The sequence below is a fragment of the Perissodus microlepis genome, chromosome 14, assembly GCF_051167445.1.
Source record: "Perissodus microlepis isolate ML-2025 ecotype Zambia chromosome 14, ASM5116744v1, whole genome shotgun sequence".
NCBI classification, from domain to species: Eukaryota; Metazoa; Chordata; class Actinopteri; order Cichliformes; family Cichlidae; genus Perissodus; species Perissodus microlepis.
The window spans coordinates 34,407,804-34,430,202 of NC_140474.1; the positions used below are offsets into that span (position 1 = coordinate 34,407,804).

A 22,399-nucleotide genomic window follows, 5' to 3' on the forward strand; every position below is an offset into this window, starting at 1 on the left:
GTTGTGGCACTGCTGTTGGGTCTACAGTTGGGGTACACAGAACACATGTGCTTTCTGTGCCTATGGAACATTCGTGATGATAGCAATCATTACAAAGTGAAGCAGTAGCCATCCAGAGTTAGATGAGATAAACCTTTATTAGTTCCACATGTGGAAAATCTGTTGTGTCACAGCAGAAAGTGGACAGTGCAAAGTTACAGTAGCAAAAATTAAGAATAACAATAGAATAGGATAAGATATTAAGAATAAGATGCTATATACAATAGAATAAAATATTTTATGCAATAGAAAAAAATACTACGTTGTCGGAAAGAAAAAAAAAAACTGTTGGCCGATACAATGTGCTACATGCATCACTAGTTGATCCACTAAAAGTGTACTTTCCGCCACTTCACATTAAACTAGGCCTAATGAAAAACTTTGTCTTGGCAATGGATCGTAATGGAAATGGCTTCCAGTATCTGAAGGACAGGTTTGGAAAAACCAAAACCGATGCCAAGCTAAAAGTAGAAATTTTTGTTGGTCCTGAAATCCGCTAAATGATGTGTGATGACACATTCAGATCCAAACTGAACATGCTTGAATTCGCCGCTTGGGATGCATCTGTGCTAGTTGTGCAAAACTTTCTTGGCAACCATCGGGCTGAAAACTACGTTGAACTTGTAAGCAACATGTTAGCAGCATATCAGCAACTCTGCTGCTGAATGTGACTCAAAATGCATTTATAGCGGGGGATTTTCACTCCAAATTTGGGTGGTGTGAGTGATGAACATGGAGAACAATTCCACCAGGATATTGCCAGTTTCGAGAAAAGATATCAAGGCCACTTCAACCCCATAATGATGGGCAATTACTGCTGGCTTCTGCAGCGGTCAACAGCAGAGACTCACAAGCGCAAAAGCAAGTGCCTATAGCACTTTTTAACAGTGTATGTACATTCCATAAAGACTCAAGTGAACTATCTATTTACACGTTTGTTAAAGTGTACAAGTTTTTGTAATCTCTCACAGTTTTAAATCAAAATTTAGTTATGTACAGTGCCCATATAACGACTATAAAATCAGTTTCCTTTTCCGTCTGTATGAATAGCCAATGATACTGTGTATAACTTCAGAACCTGACATCCTAGACAAAATCCGACTACAGATTTGGACTCAGCACACTAGATTTAGTATACAACACATGAAATACCACAACTAGCAAACAAAAGTGTTTGCTTTATGATCCTGTGTTTTAGAAAATTCTAAATAAATCAAACCCTGCACACATAATGTTTGTTTTATAAAGTTCTTAAAGCTGTGTTCTGTACAATCATATCACACTAGAAAGAACAGTTCAAAGGAAACATTAAAAGCCCCAAATTACCTTTACATTCATATCTATGATGAGTATACATAAACCACTTTGCATCATGGTTTGCATTTTCTTTTCAAAGCAAAAGCAAAGCAAATCCCTGTTTTTAAAAATTGTATAGACCTGTGGACTTTGCTGATTAAAATTAAGCCACTATACATTTACAGGCTAGTAAAAGCATCATGACTAGAATTATCATCAGTTTTCAAATTCCAAGGCTACTAAACATGCAGATTAAGTATGGCAAGATAATCTGCATGCAGAGTTTCCACTGGTCCGTCCATCAGACTGTGAGCCCCACCTATTGCTCCTCGGTTACACTGTTTTCATGAAACAAAGCAGAAATGAACTTTGCGCACACACCAAGCAACTTTTCTCTGCTGAATGTGTAGGAAATAGTGTTAGTGTGTTAGATTTATGCCTGAATGTTGCAATGTGCTATTAAAACCGCAATGCATGCATTCATGCACATGACACAGTAACACAAGATGACTCATAATCTGATGGTAAATAATGTTTTGTGTTCTCTGTACATCTTAGCTCAGGTAATAGGGCAGGTCATCTGCTAATCTGAAGGTTAGGGGTTCCATCCCTACAGTTTGCATGCCAAATATCCTTTCGCAAGACACTAACACCCCCGTTGCTCTCCGATGCATCAGTTGGAGTATGATTGCGTGTGAATGTTAGATAGAAAGCACTTGCATAGAAAGACTTATTTTCTTATATCAAAAGGATATTGATTCTCTTTCAGCTTCCTCACATTTATCCGAATTGCCACGCTGTTTTCAGAGAGAAACACTTGTGTGAAACCTGAGCTTAAACTGGAATTTTGAGCCACTAATTTGCGCTGCTCTTGGCACAAGGCTGGTTTTTACTGCAGTTAACTGCATCTTTTTATAAAAATAAAGCACATTCTTAATAGATCCCCCAGCAATTGCGACATCACAGTAATTTGTCTCACTTAGTAAATCTGTCCCATAGCATCTAAAATTAAATTCATCTTATTTGTTATATTTTACTGTTGTGATACTAGGTAACTAATTTTATCCTGCCTGTTAAGGATTTATATGAGTGCTATCTATCACTTATCCCAGCAGACTATTCTGGAGTGAAATTATACTAAAGACTGCAATATAACAAAGGACTTTACTAATTAGCACCAGTTGCACAGAACCTTAAGTACTATTATTAATTAATATAGATCTTGAGCTTATATAGCATTCTGTGTTCTTCGTGCAAGGCTACAGTTCAATCAGAAGTAGTTTTTATTGCAGCAGTGTGAGGTTCTTATTTCAGCTGTGAATTTAATGAACTGTTGTTAAAAACTATATCAGGAGGATATTCAATGAAAATGGGGAAAGGCACTCACAGATAACATTTACCAGAGCTGAGCAACTTTTTTTTTAATTATATTGTGTTTTGTCATGAATGGTCAGATGGGCCATCTCAGTGAATTATGGAGTGGTGTTTTCTCCTCCCTTTTCTTAAAGGATGGTCCAGTGTACATGCTAAAGGAACCAATAAAGGAAGAATTTACCCTCCTTCCCTTATTATTTGGAGAATTGGTACAGCTCTTATTATGGCCATCACACAGATACTTCAGGTCACGTCTGAGTTTCTGTTTTATGATGGTGGCACCTATACTTATACTACCACGCCAGAGAAGTAAAGCTTGTAAAGACAACGATCAATGATTAGTCTTTGAAAGCTTTGTGGTTTTATGCAATTTAATTCATTAACTCAAAAAGTATTGGATCATTATCAAATGGATAATTGTTAAACATAAAATTGTTTTCTCTTAATATTTTTTAATACCTAGCATTCTAATCAAGAACTTAAATGAGTTTGAGTTTGCCATATTAAACTAAATGCGGTTGCACAACTAGGTCCATTGCTGACTAAAAACGCCACGCTATGTAAGTGAGAAACAGAAATGGAAAATTAGAGTAATGAGGGGGTTTTTGTTTGTTTTTCACAAATGTGATTGTAAAGAAACAACCCAATTGTGAACAATGGAACGATTATTTTAATTATTTAAGAAATTTAAAAAGGTTATTGAAAATTTTTTAAATTATTTCTTTTGAAATAATTTAATTCTCTGCAAATTGAGCAGAGAGCTAAAACAATTTATTTGCATTATATTAGTTGTACAAGCTCCACTGTTACTAATGTTGAACTAAATTATAAAAGACTGCCTGAGAAACATGCTTCTGAGGTTTACATAAGCTTAATTGTTTTTGGAATTAAAGATAAAAAGTAACATTTGCAGAAAGGTTCTGAATGTCATTTAAACAAAACTAAAGCCATAGCGCACCTCCAGAATCTTACCTACAATTGTAAGTACAGGAAATTTTATTGGGGGATATTTAGTTTTCTTTCTTTTCTATTGCATATGCCATATTGTGCAAAACGGATATTATTAAGATAGGCATGTATGTACCAGAGCTTGCTTTTGATGTGGCCAAGCGAACTGAATGATATTTGAAATGAGACAGATCTTATTCACATGAATGTTAAAAAGGAAGCTTCCTGTTCACATCATGGTATGGTATTTATTCACACTGTTACATGACACAGTGTAAATAAAACTGCTTGCTGTGCAATGTTATTATCTGTTAGCAGCAAGATTATTAAAATGCTCCTACATGTAGCGTATGATTATTATTTTGCATATTCCTACTCTTACTAACACAGAAAACTACAATTATTCAACCTTACTATGTTGTTCTTCAGGTTTTGCTGTAGAAATCATGGTTAACATCACACAATCTCAATTATTTCCGAATGCACTAACAACATGGTTTCCTGTTTTTGTAGTTACCTTTGCTGCTATCAGGAAACCAATGAAGGGTGTTATAACTGGTACCCTACATCTGCTGGATTTGTTTAGAGATCAAGTTCGCTTAAGGTTCCATAAGGGCATTGTTCATTTGTTCAGACATATTTTCCATGACTTCAGATTGATTTGACTGATTTGCAGAAATGTCTTGACGGAGGATTGAATTATTTGTGGACACAGGGTTGTTAGTTTGCAAAGAGACAGCCGAAACACAGTTTTCAGCGGTCTCTGCGATGTCTACTGTGGTTTTCATTTCAGGAAAAACTGCATTAGTCCCATTGCTTTCTGGTCCATTATTTCCATCGACTGTTTGGCCAAATGTGGTCCCCTGGTTTTTACCTCCAAATGTAGTAACTTGAGTCATGTCTTCTAACTCCTCATCTGTTTCCGGAAGCAAGGACAATCTTTTGGACAGTCTTGCAGGTAGAAAGCTGGCTACAGAAATTCGGTTAGGTGGCCTCATTGTTACCTGGCCATTGTTAGCTCCACCCTCTAGAAATGGCGAAGGACCCGCCCAGTCTGTAGTTGATACCTGCTGCTTCTGAAGCTTCCGTTTCTTAATAAAGATGATCAGGAATCCTACCATCATCACTAACAGGGATCCACCGATTAGTCCGGCCACTACTTTACCATGGTTAGTTTTCTTTGTTTCTGAAGGTTCTTGTATTTTCCTTTTTCTGGTATTGTGGATGGATGTTGAAGTTTTGTATAAGCCTGTGGAATGTTTCACATCATCACCTGTAGCTGGACTCATGCTTTCAGACTTGTCTTCTTCAGGTGTGGTAAATGTGTTAGTAGTAGAGATGAGTTTTGTAGACTTCGGTGAAAATGTAGGTGGATAGGGGTTTGTGTGCCTCCTAACGTGTGTGCTTAATGCCTTCTGGCTTTGGGTTGAGTTGATTATCACTGGAGTTACACTTGTAGGTGTTGCTGGGGTGCCAGTTAGATCTGTCATTGAAGATTTGATGACTGTAGATTGTATTTCTGTTAAGGATTCCATGGAAGTACTGTTTAAGTGAGGCGATGCAGAACTGGTAGGAGCTGGTGCTGTCTTAGTATTAGGTAGGATCGTATTCGAGGGCATTGTTTGACTACTTCGTTGTGCGTCTTTCGTGGCAGGTATTTTCTCTGAGTATGCCTGAGTATGTGTTGTCAGCTCATTGTGAGAGAATGATTCTACAGTTACCACAGAGCTGAAGACTTCAGTTTGATTAGATGTCACTGCATTGCTTGCTGCCAGTGGCAGCAGCCATATGAACGTGAGGCTTGTAAAATCTGTGGTCATTGCTGTCCTCAGAATGGCTACTGTGTCTCTGAAGCTAGAACAGAGGAAATTATTTTGTCAGAGCACGTAGTCTGAAGCAGTATCATTTGAACAAAGAACGTTTAGTGTTATGCAATATAATATGCTTTAGGAAATGGTAAGTTCCTCAAAATGCTCGTAATCCACCATAGGTTTGAAGGGTACACAATTTACCAGTTTCAAACACTGCTTTTACCATTTTCATCTAATTTACATTTATGTATCCTCTGTTGTTTAATAACATTTTACACATAACATTTAGTTTTTAGGTGTGTGTGTGTGTATAGATATAGATATGTCTCAATTTCACATAATCATCAATTTAAAGTTGTCAAGCTGTGAGTTGGACCCAAAACTGTATCAGTAATCTAGTAATTTAGATTTACATACCAGTGTCTGTACACAGGTGAACACTCCAAGCTGTTGGTTGTGTCCTTCCAGGGTGTATTAAAAGCTGAATATTGCTGTTGCTCTCTGGCAGAGTTGCTGTCTCTAAGGAAGTAAGATCTTGGGGGTTGGACAGTTTGTCGCTGCTGAAATTTCGAGACTGATTCTTGCACCACTTACAGGAAGCGTGACACGTGAAATCATTCTCAGTGTCCTATGTTAAATATAGTAGTTCATGTTTTACAACCAAGTCTTGCGTTAAAAATGTTTGCTGAAACAATGCTGAATTAATCTGTAAAATTCTAAAGATTGACTTTTAAAAAGTGTGAATTTTAAATTTTCATGAGTGCTCTTTGGTTTTAAGAAGGAAAAGGCATTCTTTAAGTTTAAATGTCTAGAACAGTAACATATCATAACTGAAATAGCAGCATGGTAGCAGCTCATGTCTGTTTTTTAGGACATAGTTGAGAACATTTATAAGCTACACCATTGATGCCTGTGAAAGGTAAACTCACCTTGTTATCATACTGCATTCTCAACCACAAAATCTACAGGATCTGCGATACACAAAAACATACAAACAGAGATCACTTTCCCATGCCCTGACAGGTCAGAGATATTTTGACTGCATAAGGAGGGCATATACAGTCCTGATCAAAAGTTTAAGACCACTTCACTTGAAGAATGGCAAAAAAATCATATTTTTGCATGGCTGGATCTTAACACGATTCCAAGTAGAGCATGTAACGTGCAAGAAATGGGACTGAGACAAAACATTTTTTTGAGCATGCAATTTATTGAAAACAACACTTAAACTGAAACAGGCTGTTTTAGGACGCACATGCACATAGGACATAGCCAGCAGCCGTTTGACGCCCCTGCACTTCCCGAAGCTCCATTGTTCCACTGAAGGAAAAAGCACCCCAGACCATTATGGCACCCCCTCCACTGTGGTGCATAGAAAACATCTCAGGTGGGATCTGCTTGTCATGCCAGTAACGTTTTTGAAGCCCTTCAGCCTCAGATGCTGTCTGATGGTTATGAGGCTGCAGTCTGCACCAGTAACGGCCTTAATTTGGGTCGAGGATAGTCCAGTGTATTGATGGACAGCCAATTGGATCCTCCAGCTCAGTGCTCGTGAAATTTTTGGGGGGTCTTCCACTTGACGTTTTGGTTCCATAACCCTAAGGATCATTTAAGAAATTCCAAATGACCGTCTTACTGGGTCCCACCTCGGCAGTGATGTTGCTCTGAGAGAGACCCTGCTTATGCAGTTCAACAACCCGACCACGTTCAAAAAGGTAAAGTTTTTTTGCCTTTGCCATCAGGACGTCATAACAGTCTGACTACCTGACAGAAGATGACAATGAATCCACATTTTTGCACAGATTTGGCTTTTTTAAGGCATGTGGCCCTAAACTTTTGATCAGCTGTAAAACAGCCTGTTTCAATTTAAGCATTGTTTTCAATAAATTGCGTGCTCCAAGAAAATGCCTCACTCCCATTTCTTCTTGTTTTATGTTGAAGCTCTATTTGGATCCTTGTTAAGATCCAACCATGCAAAATATGACTTTTTTTTTCTTTTCTTTTTTTTCTTTTTTGCCATTTTTCAAGTACAATACAGTTCAATACAGTTTAGAAGTTTAGAACAACTTTTAATCAGAACTGTATTATAACAGGAATGTGTGGGGTTTTTTTTCTGGGTTACTGACAGGTGTGTGGCTTGTACATGTTATTTAATCAAGCAGAATAACAGTTCTATAAGTAGTCACTGTTGTGGCCTGTTCTGTTGTCGAATGATTATATAGTATAGATCTTTAAAAATTTTAAGAATAATAATTGCCATTGCACAAATACATTTTGGATTTTCTCTAATCCACACAGGGTCAAAAGTATATATTCAAGCTCAAAGTGGTGTCTTTTAACAAGACATAGTTTGTATTTGTCAGCATAGAAGAAATAGCTTGATAGTACTTATTTCATTGACCAATACTCTATGAGTCCAAGAAACTATTGATTTTCCAAAGCTGGTAAGATCTCTTGGAGCCTTTGTACAGATGTGCAGATTTCAAGAAGTTGAAATCTGTTGAAACTGTTTTACAAAAGTTATTTGGATGTGTCACCACTTTGCCAAGCTCTTGAAAAACACCCAAATTGTCACTTGTTAATGGCTACCAAAAGCATCTGGTCTAGGTGCAACTAAGGAACATGTAGCCAAATATTAGTGGGGGGTGTATATATATATTTGAACTTGTGTGCACATTTTTGGTCATGTATGATTATGAAATCCAAAATAAATTCTACAGTACATCCAAGTCTTGGTTGTTTTTTTTTGTGTGTGTTTTTCTTTTATTCCTTGAAGGTATATTGATGACACTCAGTCGACCAGGGAAAAACAACAATGGAAAGAAATCATTTAAAGCTCAAAATTACCATGACGAGTGTATGGAAACTTTTGACCACAACTTTCTCTCTGTGTGTATAGGGCTCATAATTGACAAATATTGATTTGACTCATGAAACACTGACACAATACAAAGGTCAATTTATTTAAAAACTGGCAAATATTACAAGTATTTAAGTTATAACCAATAATTAAATTGTTGAAAATTCATTTAAAAGATTAGACATAGCTGAAACAGATTCAGAGTTAAGTTTCCAGCATTTCTATTATCAATTTAGCCCATTATCTCTTCAAAACTGTGAATGTATGTTGACCTTCTTTTTGTTAATCTGCTTTTTGTTCATTATGTAAGTTATTATGCTATGTTATGTTACTGATGCAAATCATGCGCACAACAAATATGGACCGTGCTATGTTATGTGTTTAAAAGTTATGATTTCTTTCTTTCGTTCTTTCTTTCTGTTTTAATTGAACACTCAGGACCAGGCTTTAAAGATTTACTACGAGATATAGAACTATGTAACGTGTTAAAGATATCCTTATCTAAGCAAAAACTATGCTTTTTGGTGTGTGCACCCAAAGCTCTTTATTCTGTCAGCACTAATGTAGTAAATTGTGTATGATGCCCTACATTTAACAAGATGAAAATAAACAGGAATAGTGATGCAACAACAAAATTATCAGTCTATTAACCAAATTTCCATTCTCACTTTGTTGACTGCCTTCAGCAAATAAGAAAACAGTCACCACTCTATTATAACTTTTTCTTTCCTTGTGTCCGTTTCATGAATGCGTTTGAAAGACTTTCAAAGTTATTTATTTCTGTCCAAAAAAAGAGCAAAATAAAAATTTAAAAAAATCTCCATTAATATAATTAGTTTATTTTATTTTATATTTGCCCATGATTTAACAATTGGTGCATCTCTGTTGGAAAGGATATGATTGAAACAAGCCAAGTTAATATATTTTAAATCAGCTAAACTGATTAGTTGTGTATGTGACTGGATTTACAGAAGTAGGGTTACCTCCTTACACAACAAGGGGCATGTCTTCTAAATCCCTGGGAATCTCCAAACAGGAGTCCTTGAAGTTGGAGCTGTGCATATGACTTTGATCGTCCTCAGGATCAAACGCTATTGCCATTGCCCCTTCCTTGAGTCCTGCCCCATCGTCCTCCATTGTCCCTTTTGTTTTAGCCTGCCTCTCTTCCTCAGTCTTGTCTTCTTTCACCTCCTCAAGCATGACACTGGCATCATATGGTCCAACCAGGCCTGCAATCTCTGGTTGGTCTGTGCCCCAGTAGCCTGTACTGCTTACTAAGTCCATGTTGGACCGTGAGGTGCGAGGGCCATAAACCTGGCGCTGAAGGCTGCAGACCTGGCATGCCAGTACCACAGTAGCAGCCAGCAAGCACACAATGAGACCTCCAGCTGAACTTATAGCAATCAGACCCATCTCAGTGTCAACCAAGCAGTCACCACGAGTGCCATTGATGGAGTTTTTGTCTTCACTTGTTCTGAGGGTAGTACTCACAGCAAGTGTGGGGCTGCTTCTTTGGTCTTGTGAATAGTCTTGTGAATATATTTGAGTTGTTGAAAGGACTGCGTCAGCACCGACAGGGCAGAGTGGCAGGTGGTTGAGCAGGAGAAACAGCCAAAGAGTTTTTGCACCTTCCATCATCTCTGAAATTCAGAAACTGTTTTAGAAAAAGTAAAGCTGAAAATCAGAAGGTCGTTTGAACAGTTCTAGTTAAATTTTTTTTTTTTTTTAAAGGAAATGCTTGACTTTTGTACTTTTAATATGATTCAAAGATGCTGCATGACAAATTCTTACCTGAAGTAGTCCTATGGAGGTCTTGGGGAAGAAATGGCACGTGACACCTGCTGCAAACTGACTGTTGAGATGGTCTGAAGTCACTTCCTGACCCCTCTTTCTGCTGGGTTTTTTTTTTTGTCTTTTGGTTTGTTTGTTTTTTTGCAGAGGGTGTGATTATTTCAGAGCCTTGGGTTTGATACCACAGAGGCTTGCAGGGCTCTTACAAAAAAAGGACAGACAAAAAGAAGCAATCTTTTTCAGAAATGAAGCTTTTCAGAGTTCAATCACATAGAATGCAATGAACAATTTAAGCCTCACATTTATACAACTGATCCAAAAAATAAAACTATAGAATATTTCGTATTTAACCATAATGGATTTTTTCCCCCTTTTCTTTAGGTTCAAAACGGGCCAGATCAATGGTGACCTGCTCATCTACCATGTCCTTCTTACCCTCAAACCCTACTATGCTAAGCCCTATGAGATAGTGGTAGACTTAACACATGTTGGACCCAGCAATCGTTTCAAGACTGACTTCCTCTCTAAGTGGTTTGTCGTCTTTCCTGGCTTTGCATATGAGAATGTGGCAGCTGTTTATGTCTACAACTGCAACACTTGGGTAAGAGAGTACACCAAGTATCATGAGCGGCTGCTGACAGGCCTAAAAGGGAGCAAGCGGCTCCAGTTCATTGATTCTCCAGCTAAGCTGGCAGAGCACATTGAACCTGACCAACAGAAGCTGCCTGCAGCCACACTGATACTGGAGGAAGACCTTAAAGTGTTCCACAATGCCCTCAAACTGGCCCACAAAGATACCAAGGTCTCAATTAAGGTAAGGTTTCAGCCAGTGAACTTGCACTAAAAATGAGCAATATATAAATATTACCACTAAATAAACATATTAAATCACTAAAATCGTAATAGAGGTGTATCTTTAACCATCTTTATTTTCTTCTTGACCAGGTGGGTTCAACAGCCGTTCAGGTGACCTCAGCTGAGCGCACCCGCGTCCTTGGCCAGCCTGTCTTCCTCAACGATGTATATTATGCCTCCGAGATTGAGGAGATTTGCCTTGTGGATGAGAGTCAGTTCACCCTCACCATGGCCAACCAGGGCACACCCCTCACTTTCATGCACCAGGAGTGTGATGCCATAGTTCAGTCTATCATCCATATCCGGACACGCTGGGAGTTGTCGCAGCCTGACTCCATCCCTCAGCACACTAAAATCCGACCAAAAGATGTGCCTGGCACTCTCCTCAACATTGCTCTTCTCAACCTGGGCAGTTCTGACCCCAGCCTCAGGTCTGTCCTGTAGGGTCATTGTTTTTGTTATTCTAGGCCAAATTCTTTGGCTTTATGGGGAATAAAGTAGGTCTGTAAAAATAACAAAGAATGTGTTTAATTTAAAATATAACTGAGATTTTTTGCTTCGGAACCAATGACACATGAATATTTGAGCATACTTTAGGTTTAAAGTTTAGACTTTGTATAAAGGTTGCTGGAAGTAAACCTAATGCAGAAGCACCTTAAACTTAGTGACTCCTGCTTGTATAAATGTTTGATAAAACAACCCTATTGCTCACATGTCTATGAAAACATAAATTTAAGGTACTACAATGTATGAATACATTGTATTTACTTCCTAAATTATAGCCCCATGTAGATGAAAATTAGATTATAAAACTGATACAAAGCAAAAACTATAGCAGTGGTCAAAACTCAATGCTTCAAAGTCAAATTTCAGAAACCAGTAGTTAACTGGATTAGCAATACATTCATTTTTATATACACTGTGTTTAAGGTATAAAGGTTTAGTTCAACCACCCCTCATTTCTTTGTTTTCCTTGAAAGAACCAGACATGAGCAATCGTTTTCTGGGCTTTCTTAATGTCTTCTTAATGGCACCTTTTTTACTTAAATACTTACTTTTAGTCTAGTCCTTGTACATCAGAAAAGTATTCCTGAAGACTACTTGAAGAAATTACAAGAAAGCTTCCCTAAAAGTGGTTTTGTTAAAAAATATGGGTGGACCAAAACACTGTTTTGCCTGTATTTTACTCACTAGCTCACTGCATCTATTTCCCATTTACCTAGCAAAATATAAAGAAATGAGGGATGGCTCAAGACTTTTGCGCAGTACTGTACACTTTGAACATGAGCCTAAATATTTTTGATCCAATGCAAGTAGTTCAGTTTCAAAGGAAAAACTAGAACATTTTAGCACATCTTATTGTCTTTCCAATTTTCAGTTGAGCTTCACCGACCTGAAATAAAACTTTTGATCTACTCATTTACAACACCTATGTTTTTCAACTCAAACCTGTAAAAGTAAAGACTAAAACTGTTTTTACACTGACTTATCTGTTTCATATCCAGATCTGCAGCTTACAACCTATTGTGTGCTTTGACCTGCACCTTTAATCTGAAGATAGAGGGCCAGCTGCTGGAGACATCAGGTCTCTGCATCCCAGCCAACAATACGCTTTTTATAGTTTCCATCAGCAAAACTCTGGCAGCCAACGAACCTCATCTGACTCTGGAGTTTCTGGAGGAGTGCATCTCAGGCTTCAGCAAGTCTAGTAAGTCTGCTTACCATCGTACTGGTTACCATACATAAGCTCTCACATACACTCAGTCATGAAACTGCGTCAGTTTATTATTCAAAGATGTTACCTCTCTAAATGGGAATAGATACATTGTACTCATACTGCCACCAGCTCACCTCACTGAAATGCATAAAATTTTAAGGTTTTTTGTTTCTTTTTTTTACATAACTGTGGTGGGGAGGGAATGTTTGGGAATGACAATATGGTTTATGATTTTACGTAGATGCTGAAGTGCACAGTGCACAAAGGTCGCCAACTTTCTGTATAGTCAATCGCTACATACCTCCAAACTTCATGAGGCCTTCAAATTAGCTCAAGAACATTGCACAAAAAGCTTCATAGAATAGGTTTTCATGGCAGAGCAGCTGCATCCAAGCCTTACATCACCAAGTGTAAGGCAAAGCTTTGGATGCAGTGGTGTAAATCACACAGCCACTGGACTCTAGAGCAGTAAACACTTGTTTTGGCAATCCGATTGACGAATCTCGGTTTGGCAGCTCCCAGGAGAAAGATACTGACTGCACTGTGCCAAGTATTAAGTTTGGTGGATGTTGATTGTGGTGTTGTTGTTTTTCAAGAGCTGCGCTCAGGCCCCTAGTTCCAGTAAAAGCAGCTCTTCATTTGTGAGCTTCATTTCATTGAATACGAAGACATTTAGGGCATTTTCATGCTCACAACTTTGTGGGAACAGTCTGGTTTGTGGATGGACCTTCCTATTCTAACATGACTGTGCACCAGGGCACAGAGCAAGCTCGATAAGGACATGGGTGAGTGAGTTTAGTGTGGAAGAACTCGACTGGCATGAACACGGTCCTGATCTCAAAACTATAGAACACCTTTACAATGAAATGGAGCAGAGACTGTGACCCAGACAGAATGATTAAAAAAATGTCCATAAACACACTCCTAAACTTTGTGGAAATACTTCCAAGAAGATTTCAAGTTGTTATAGATGCAAAAAGTGGATTGACATCATATTAAACCCTATGGATTAAGAACAAGATATCACTACTAAAGTAAAGTGAAGTCCTCATCATGCTTTTAATATTATATATATTACCTCCCTCTGTCCTGTCTGGGACTCTCTCCAGCATTGGTCCCACATTGCTATCTGTCATCAACAGTTCAGTGACACATGGTCATGTTCTATCCTATTTTAAACATGCAGAGGTCACTCCTCCATTGAAGAAACAAAATCTTGAATCCAGCTCTACTAGTAATTATTTTAAGCCTATTTCAATAGGCCATTTATAAGCAAATTACTAGAAAAAATAGTAGAAAATCAGTTCTGATTTTTACTATGCAGATGACATACTTTTACCCTTTTCAGTCAGGCTTTCAGAGGCAGCGTTCCACTGAGACCGCTCCTTTGAAGGTCTGTAATGATCTTCTAATGGCTTCTGATGCAGGGAATTGTTCTGTGATCATTTTGTTTGGTCATAGTTTGATACCATTGGAAACAAATTCGTTACCATTGGAAACAAATTCCTACTTAATAGGCTTAAAGCTTTAGCTGGTGTATATGGCTCTGCCAGAGAAAGAAAGCCAGAATGGTTTTCTTCATACTTATCTGATAGGACCTTCTTTGTTAGAACAGACAAGTTCTCCTCTAACATTTCCTTCCTAACCTGCGGGGTTCCACAGGGTTCAGTTTTGAGTCCATTATTATTTTCTTTCTACATGCTTTCTTTAGCTTATTTAGTCTTTTTGTGACATTTCTTATCCATTGTATGCCAATGACATTCAGCTGTCATTAGCATACAATGGATAAGCTGTCATGTCTTTTAAGACTCATCTACTGGATAGGTTGTCCACCCTAATCCACTACTTAACTCAGATTGGCTCTCTATCTATTACCAACAAGACTGAGACCGTGATTGCAGCTCCTCTTGAGCTACATTCTAAAGTCAGTCAGGTTCTTGCTTCTTTCTGTCCTTGGAGTAATATTTGAGTTGCATGTAAAACCTTTGTCTGGTTCCTGTTTCTTTCATTTAAGGTACATTTCTAAATTGCAACATATGGTCTCCTCAGCTAAACTGGAAATTTTTTTTTCCTGCATTTGTGTCATCGCGTTAGTTTAGTGTAATGCTCTGTTTACCAGCTTGGACAAATCATCCCTTTTTCACCTCCAAGCTATACAAAGTGCTAACACATTCTAGCAAGCATGCTCACATTACTCCTGTTTTATGTTCTCTACATTGGCTCGCAAATAGATTTTAGAATTAATTTTAAAATTCTTGTTTTAGCATACAGAGCACCAAATGGCCAGGCCCCAGATTATTTATCGCAGCTTCTTACAAAATACACTGCTGCTCGTTGTCCACGTTCACAGACTCCGAGTCGGTTGGTTGTTCCCCATACAGAGCCTTTCAGCCTGCGGCACCAAGGCTATGGATCAGTGTACCACCACAACTGTGTTTGGTTGACTCTGCTGATTCTTTAAAAAAAAAAAACATTTCTGTTTAATCCGGCTTTCTGTTCAGAAATGTATTTATTTATTTACTTATTTTAATTGATTAATTTATTTTAAAACCACCTGTTAACTTTGCTGTATTTTATTAAATATTTTGTATTGTCTATTTTGGCACCTAATATTCTTGTTTATTTAGCCTGTTGTTACCTGCTGTCTGTGAAAAGTGCTTAATAAATAAACTTAAGTTCATAAGTGTTTGAAGACAGGACCATCGAATATTTTTGGCAATATAGTGATATATTATTAACATTAAAATAAACCGTAAGCTCTAAGTGCTGCTGTTCTCTTGCAGGCATCGAGCTGAAGCATCTCTGCTTGGAGTACATGACACCCTGGCTGCTCAACCTGGTCCGCTTCTGTAAGCACAATGACGATGCCAAGCGCCAGCGGGTCACTGCCATTTTGGACAAACTCATCACCATGACAATAAATGAAAAACAAATGTATCCCTCTATCCAGGCTAAGATCTGGGGCAGCCTTGGCCAGGTAAGTTTACCCAGCCCCTCAGCAGCTAATTAAGTACATGTGTCTCTTGGATTCTGGCCTTTTAACCATCTCATCTTCAGATAACAGACCTGCTGGATGTGGTCTTAGACAGCTTTATTAAGACCAGTGCCACAGGAGGCCTGGGTTCCATCAAAGCAGAGGTTATGGCTGATACTGCAGTGGCTCTAGCCTCAGGAAATGTCAAATTGGTCTCCAACAAGGTGAGAGCACATTGGCAACTAATACACACAGAAAATAATCATGTTGAATCATGTTGCAACTCGTGGAGAGGATTTAATGGTATTGATGATAGAAAGTGACTTGGGGTTCTGTTAAATGAGCAGAGCAGTGTGTTTGAGTAAACAACTGATCAATTAAAGCGGTTGTAAAAACTATTGCATTGTGTTAAACAGGACAAATCCTACATCGTATTTCATACAAACACATATGCTCATTATCCTATACAGTTTAATATACATAAGAAGTGGACGAAATACTTTATTTTAATAAAGTAACTACTTTTCTTTACAGAACTTTCCTTCATTGCCAAATATCAAAATCAGGTGAAAAGGAGAAATTCAGTAATTACATACTGTTCCCACTAGGGGCCATTTCTGTGCTGATTCACATCTATTACAAAGAATATTGAAAGAGTTCTGGAAAAATATCAAAGAATAAACGTCCATCAGAAAGAGAGCTTATATATTCTTCCACTTGGGGAACTGCAATGCACTTTCCTGCCATTTGTCAAACTCTTCTCTTTCTGAGCACTGTGCTTTTATTACCTCTGTATGCTGCATTGTGTTATGCAATATATCACAATGTGTGGCAGATATATATCAATATATAGCATTATTAGCCTTATGCACATAAACTGAGCCAGCTACCCACTGTCTTGAAACTACAGACAGTAGATATGGCACAACGGCGCCAGGGCATGATAGCAGTACCCTATCATGTACTGGCCCACAAATTTAACATCAAACCTTCTAGATATAGATATTTACACATAGACCGACACACACAAACCCTGACCTGGTGTTAACACTTCTTAATAGACTCACTTCTACTTGGTCCAGGTCAGCTCATTTGGTTATGGTTAATTAAGGATATACTATGTTTAAATTATGGATTAATGATTAATGCTTTCAGGCTGCAAGTTTAAAACGTGCTTCTGTGCTGCAACTGGATCTCATACTCTACATTTTAGCTATGTGTGCTACAGTTTTCATTTAGAAGAACAACTGTGCGTAAAGAGCAAAATTTCTCTGCCAGCTACTGGTCAGTTGAAACAGAGAGCCTGTAGTTCAGGACAGAAAAACAAATCAACAAAAGCCACCACATCATGTGGCCTAAAAGCAGAAATGCACATGGACATGAGCCAAGGCAGCTGACAATTTTTTTCCTTTGTTATGTTTCCACACTGACAACCACAGTGGCCACATGATTTGCATCTTTGGGTTGTCTATCAAGTCCCAATTCAGTTCAATTCAAGTTTATTTATATAATCAAATCACAACAACAGTTGCCTCATGGTGCGTTATATTGTAAAGACCCTACAATAATTGTCCCACAGTTTTTAACATCAAATCTTTGGTGGTCAAAGGTTACAGTGACGGTGTCCCTTAAATTCTTAATTTTTTTCTCTTTACATCTCAAAGAAATCTCTACAAATTTGGCCAAAGTCTTTAGACTTCAGGAAAAAATCATTAGATTTTGGTGGTCAAGGGCATACTCCTACTCCTACACAGAAACCTAAAATATAAAATATATTTAAATGTTAAAGTCAGTTAATAATTACTTACATACTGATGGAAGAAATAAATCCAGCTGGGATTCACTCTTGATTTGTAGAAGCTAAAGAGACAAACTCATCTAATCACTATCCATTATCTGTGTGCTGTTGTTCCAAATCCAAGCTGCTGTTTGGATAAACAAACACAATATACACAGGCAGACACAAAAGAAAACCCAAGGCCCTGGCTCCGATTATAGCAGACACCATCACTGCACTCAATAGTGGCCATTGTGAAGACTGTTGACTAAGAAAAAATTGATCTTGAAGTTGTAGTATTGTTTTTCTCTGCAGGTTAGTTTGGTCTTACTAAAGTATTGTACTGAATTTGAAAAACGATATATAAAATTGAGCATTGTACATAGCTATTAGACTTTTTACTTGAGTCTTTATCCTGGTGTTATCTGTAGAGTTACAGCATGATGTCATGGCAGTACAGCCTACTGGACACAATGGCTTCTTGTTTGCTGTTCTTGAACTCTTTGTCTCCCAAAACTTGAATAAATGCCATTTTCTAACTGGTTAGAATAGCTGTATAGTCCAGTATGTCAGCTTCATAGCCAAAATGATTATTAAGGGTCATGATTAGTATTATTAGTTTACTAGTGATACATTTATTATTAAGTTTGCATTTCCTCTTTATTGTTGCCTTTATTGGCTCTGGTTAAGCACTCCTATAAAACCATAATTTTACTTGTACAGAGTTCAAAATTTTTGAGAAGTTATTATTAGCTTACGCAAGGAGATACATCTTATAAGGCCTTAATGTACAGTTGTGGTTGTGTAAGGATAAAGCTTTTCTACCATTTTCTTTAAATAATCGTTTGATCGCTTGAAATTTTAAAAAGCAGCAAGAGGAAGTGGCTTTCAATGACAATTCCACAGGCTTCTACGGAGAACATAGACATTCACAGACATTCACAATCTGATTGAATATCATGAGTAATGTCCCCAGTAAACTTTTTCCAGTTAACCCCTGTGGAAGTCGTCTTTAATACCGTAGCTTCTTAGAGATCGGGTGTGGTGTGTGGATGTGCTCGTCTCTGTTTTGTTTTTTCTTTTTTCTTTATGCTCATAAAGTCTTGATAATGACAGAAACTGCCCTTCTAAAAACATAGGTATCCAATCTATAGAAAAATAGAAGAAAATAAAGTGTTTGATGTAAGGCATGCATTACATCCAACAACTTTCACAGGCACTTAGTAACTGTACTATTGTACAGATGCATTAAGCTGGAAAAGGCAACACATTTCTAAAAACGGTTTCTCACGTGGAGATTCCATCTTATGAATCTATGTTGCACAGACTCAAGGACTGCAGGGGAGAGCCCATGGGACTTCCTCTGAGCAAACATTGGATAGTTTTTCATGTCATAAATCAGATCTCATATGCAATACAGTACATTTTACTATTGGGGACTAGATTTCCACTCATTCTTATCGTAACTGTTCTGCTCCTCTGAGTTATTATTTTATTCTATAACAAATTCTGATACCTGCATCAATAACCCTGTACCAACAGACCAAGCTTTATTTATTTGTTTTTTCAACTTTCAGTTCTGAAAAATGGGTGAAAATAAGCAACAAAAAACTGCAAAAGGTTATGTGGCTAGCTAACATCTGTATTCATGTGTCCACTGTAGAAAAAACAATGAATAATAATGGTGTTAATTGAAGGACGCAACTGAGGCAACATTCAGATAATAGCATAAGTGACACCTTGAACTCGGTGACATAATGCTTAGAAGCAGATGCAGCAAACAATGAGCCGAAGCTTTGGAGAGAATAAGGACTTGATCCTGACCTTTAACCCAAATGAGATGCTAAGACATAACCTAAATTGGGCAGTTCAAGACATGCTAGACATAATGATTCTACACCTATTCTTTGTGGTAGGTCATTGGGCGGATGTGTAAGATCATCGACAAGACGTGTCTGTCCCCAACGCCAACACTGGAGCAGCACCTGATGTGGGATGACATTGCCATCTTGGCTCGCTACATGCTCATGTTGTCCTTCAACAACTCTCTAGATGTGGCAGCCCACTTGCCTTATCTGTTCCATGTGGTAACCCTGCTAGTAGCCACTGGGCCTCTGTCCCTCAGGGCCTCCACTCACGGTTTGGTCATCAACATTATCCACTCCCTCTGCACCTGCTCTCAGCTCAACTTCAGTGGTGAGGAAATGTTTGTTCATTTGTTTTCTTCTTTATTGGTCAGTGAATAATGGGAGGTATCTTCATAAAGCTAGATGCATGAGTTTGCATGGCGTGCAGGCACACAATGGACACACAAAACAAAAAGCGAGTAAGCTACTGTGACCTGAAAAAAGAACCATGTTTTTGTGTTGAATACAGAGGAAACAAAGCAGGTTCTGAGGCTGAGTCTGACTGAGTTCTCCCTGCCCAAGTTCTACCTGCTGTTTGGCATCAGCAAAGTCAAATCAGCCGCTGTGATTGCCTTCCGCTCCAGCTACAGAGACCGCTCATTCTCACCAGGCTCTTATGAGAGGGAGACCTTTGCACTGTCCTCCCTCGAAACCGTCACTGAGGCCTTACTGGAAATCATGGAGGTCAGCTGAGAAAATCAGGATTTTCACATGTTTTTGCTTTTTCTCTGCCTTCCTACTACCCTTTTTCGTTTAATAAAAAGTTATTATTATAAAATTGACTGTTTGTCTAATTAGTGTATTTAGTTTATTAAATACTGATTGAGTTATGTGTTTTTGGTCCAGGCTTGTATGAGGGACATACCAAGCTGCAAGTGGTTAGACCAGTGGACAGAACTTGCACAAAAGTATGATCTTCTTGTGTTCTATTGCATTTCATTCAGTTGCATAGATTTTCAGTGTGGAACAGGTATTTATTTGTCTTTGGATTCCAGGTTTGCATTCCAATACAACCCATCTCTTCAGCCCAGAGCACTGGTGGTGTTTGGCTGCATCAGTAAAAGAGTGAGCCATGGCCAGATCAAGCAGATCATTCGAATCCTAAGCAAGGCTAGCCCTCTGCTCAGCATAGACCGGGTGAGGGCCTTGAGTCATTTACAATGCAGTCTGATCCGTGAACAGAACGTGTGTTTCAGTCCTTTACGTGTCTACATAGACGTTTGTAGAGTAAAGCTGCTTCACGTACACCTGTGAATTTTACTTCTCTGTCTCTTTGACTTCTTTATTCCGTGCATTGTGTACGGTGTAAACGTTTAACTGAAAAATTATGTTTAACATTTTGTTCTTCTTCCTTCTTGCTCCTTTTTATTTCACTCACTCTTCTTTTCATTTCAGGGTCTAGAGAGCTGTCTGAAGGGGCCAGACAATTACAACAGCCAAGTATTAATAGAGGCCACAGTCATTGCTCTGACTAAGCTACAACCTCTACTCAGCAAGGTATTCAACTAGTATAGATCTACTTTTTGTCACAGTTGGGAAACCTTTCAGAAATTCACAATTCTGTTCAAAATCAAATTGTTTCAAACTGTTTGATCTTTTCCTTTCTTTTCAACTTGGTAACTCTGTACATCATATTGTTATAAAGTAAAACTTTATTGGCTCTTTGTTTATCACTATCCCCTTTGTAATATTAATTAAATTTGTCTTTATTTGTTTAATCTCCCAGGAATCTCCCATGCACAAAGCTCTGTTCTGGGTGGCAATAGCTGTGCTGCAGCTGGATGAAGTCAACCTTTACTCAGCTGGAACGGCCCTGCTGGAGCAGAACCTCCACACTCTGGACACAATGCGTGTTTTCAATGATAAGGTAAAAACCATTATTTACTGCTTTTTCATTCCTGCAGTTGTATATTGTTTGAATTAAAGACCATCCATCGGGTGACAATCTACTTTTTACTTTGTATATATATAATTTAGTTTATAACAATGCCCAGGAACATTGTTTATGTGAATATGGCTAATAACTTCAGCTCATCCACTGTAGGCACGCTTTCACTTTAGAAAAGTGGGTAGTGGTGATGGTAAGTAACCAGATGACTGCAGTGTTTCTCAGGTTTCCCTCTGTGATCAGGTTATTGAAGCGAACGTAAACACACTCATTTATAAGACAGTCAGAATATTGTCTGACACTGCACATCACCCATGACTTTTATGTAGAACTTCTCTGACAGGAGCTAAAAAACTGATTGGTCTTTTTTGTATGTTAAATGTCTTCAAGAATCTAATAAAGAGATATTTGATTCAGTATTTAGCACTAGACTTCCATCATGTAGCCAAAAGTAACATCTGTGTGCAGGAAATGTATTGTGGCCATACATCGACCATTGATAAGGAGTCTTTTTTTAACATATAATTTGTCCTCCAGAGTCCAGAAGAAGTATTCATGGAGATCAGGCGTCCTTTAGAATGGCACTGTAAGCAGATGGATCACTTTGTCGGCCTCAACTTTAGCGCCAACTTTAACTTTGCTCTGGTGGGCCACCTACTCAAAGGTAAACTGGTGTGTCATGATTCTAAACACTTGTTTATAGATATTTAGTCTGCAAAAACACAGTTCAACAGACACACAAATCTGCTGTCAGTGTGATTTTAGAAATGAAGCTTCAGAATATGTACATAGGAAGTGCTATGTCTAAAAATGGCTGTCTGCATTTAACTACAGTATCTAAGAAAGGAAGTCACACAGCGTGACTGTGAAAAGCAACGCGTTTTATTATGTGTGTGGGTTTGTCCCCCCTCAGCACTATATTTTGTTTGATTGTTTTTGTGCACAATGACATTTCCATTGTCGTCTGTCTTTCTGTTTCTCAGCATGTTTTATACATGTCTTTCAGGCTACAGGCACCCATCAGCCACCACAGTCGCAAGGACAGTGAGAATCCTTCACACACTGTTGGCTCTCATCAGCAAGCATCTGAAATGTGACAAGTTTGAGGTCAACACCCAGAGTGTGGCCTATCTGGCTGGTACATAAGATGTTCAGTGTCGTT

General features: G+C 38.2%; 2 protein-coding genes across 6 annotated transcripts in view; one reads left to right on the forward strand and one right to left on the reverse strand.

The window, feature by feature from the left end:
• The window catches only part of nf1a (neurofibromin 1a), a 125,693-nt gene that overhangs the window by 88,777 nt on the left and 14,517 nt on the right, over positions 1 to 22,399 (forward strand). For all 4 annotated transcript variants that reach the window (XM_084950361.1, XM_084950365.1, XM_084950362.1 and 1 more), the window contains 13 exons: positions 10,501 to 10,933; positions 11,065 to 11,405; positions 12,480 to 12,682; positions 15,475 to 15,668; positions 15,749 to 15,889; positions 19,359 to 19,638; positions 19,819 to 20,033; positions 20,196 to 20,257; positions 20,345 to 20,486; positions 20,745 to 20,846; positions 21,076 to 21,216; positions 21,775 to 21,901; positions 22,244 to 22,375. In XM_084950361.1, the coding sequence (XP_084806487.1) occupies positions 10,501 to 10,933; positions 11,065 to 11,405; positions 12,480 to 12,682; positions 15,475 to 15,668; positions 15,749 to 15,889; positions 19,359 to 19,638; positions 19,819 to 20,033; positions 20,196 to 20,257; positions 20,345 to 20,486; positions 20,745 to 20,846; positions 21,076 to 21,216; positions 21,775 to 21,901; positions 22,244 to 22,375 (2,513 nt within the window). The remainder of the gene's footprint in view (positions 1 to 10,500; positions 10,934 to 11,064; positions 11,406 to 12,479; positions 12,683 to 15,474; positions 15,669 to 15,748; positions 15,890 to 19,358; positions 19,639 to 19,818; positions 20,034 to 20,195; positions 20,258 to 20,344; positions 20,487 to 20,744; positions 20,847 to 21,075; positions 21,217 to 21,774; positions 21,902 to 22,243; positions 22,376 to 22,399) is intronic.
• On the reverse strand, positions 119 to 9,320 carry evi2b (ecotropic viral integration site 2B). Of its 2 annotated transcripts, XM_084950367.1 has the most exons (3): positions 6,398 to 9,320; positions 5,886 to 6,096; positions 119 to 5,511 (listed from the first exon to the last, which is right to left on the reverse strand). In XM_084950367.1, the coding sequence occupies exon 3, from the start codon at positions 5,475 to 5,477 to the stop codon at positions 4,257 to 4,259; it is 1,221 nt and encodes a 406-aa protein (XP_084806493.1). In that variant the 5' UTR covers positions 5,478 to 5,511; positions 5,886 to 6,096; positions 6,398 to 9,320; the 3' UTR covers positions 119 to 4,256. The 2 variants fall into 2 exon arrangements, with proteins under 2 accessions (XP_084806493.1, XP_084806492.1); XM_084950366.1 differs by having other exon boundaries at positions 5,886 to 9,320.

Bases quoted from the DNA above. Each gene is read 5' to 3' on its own strand.
- evi2b (XM_084950367.1), bottom strand. From the start codon at position 5,477: ATGACCACAGATTTTACAAGCCTCACGTTCATATGGCTGCTGCCACTG.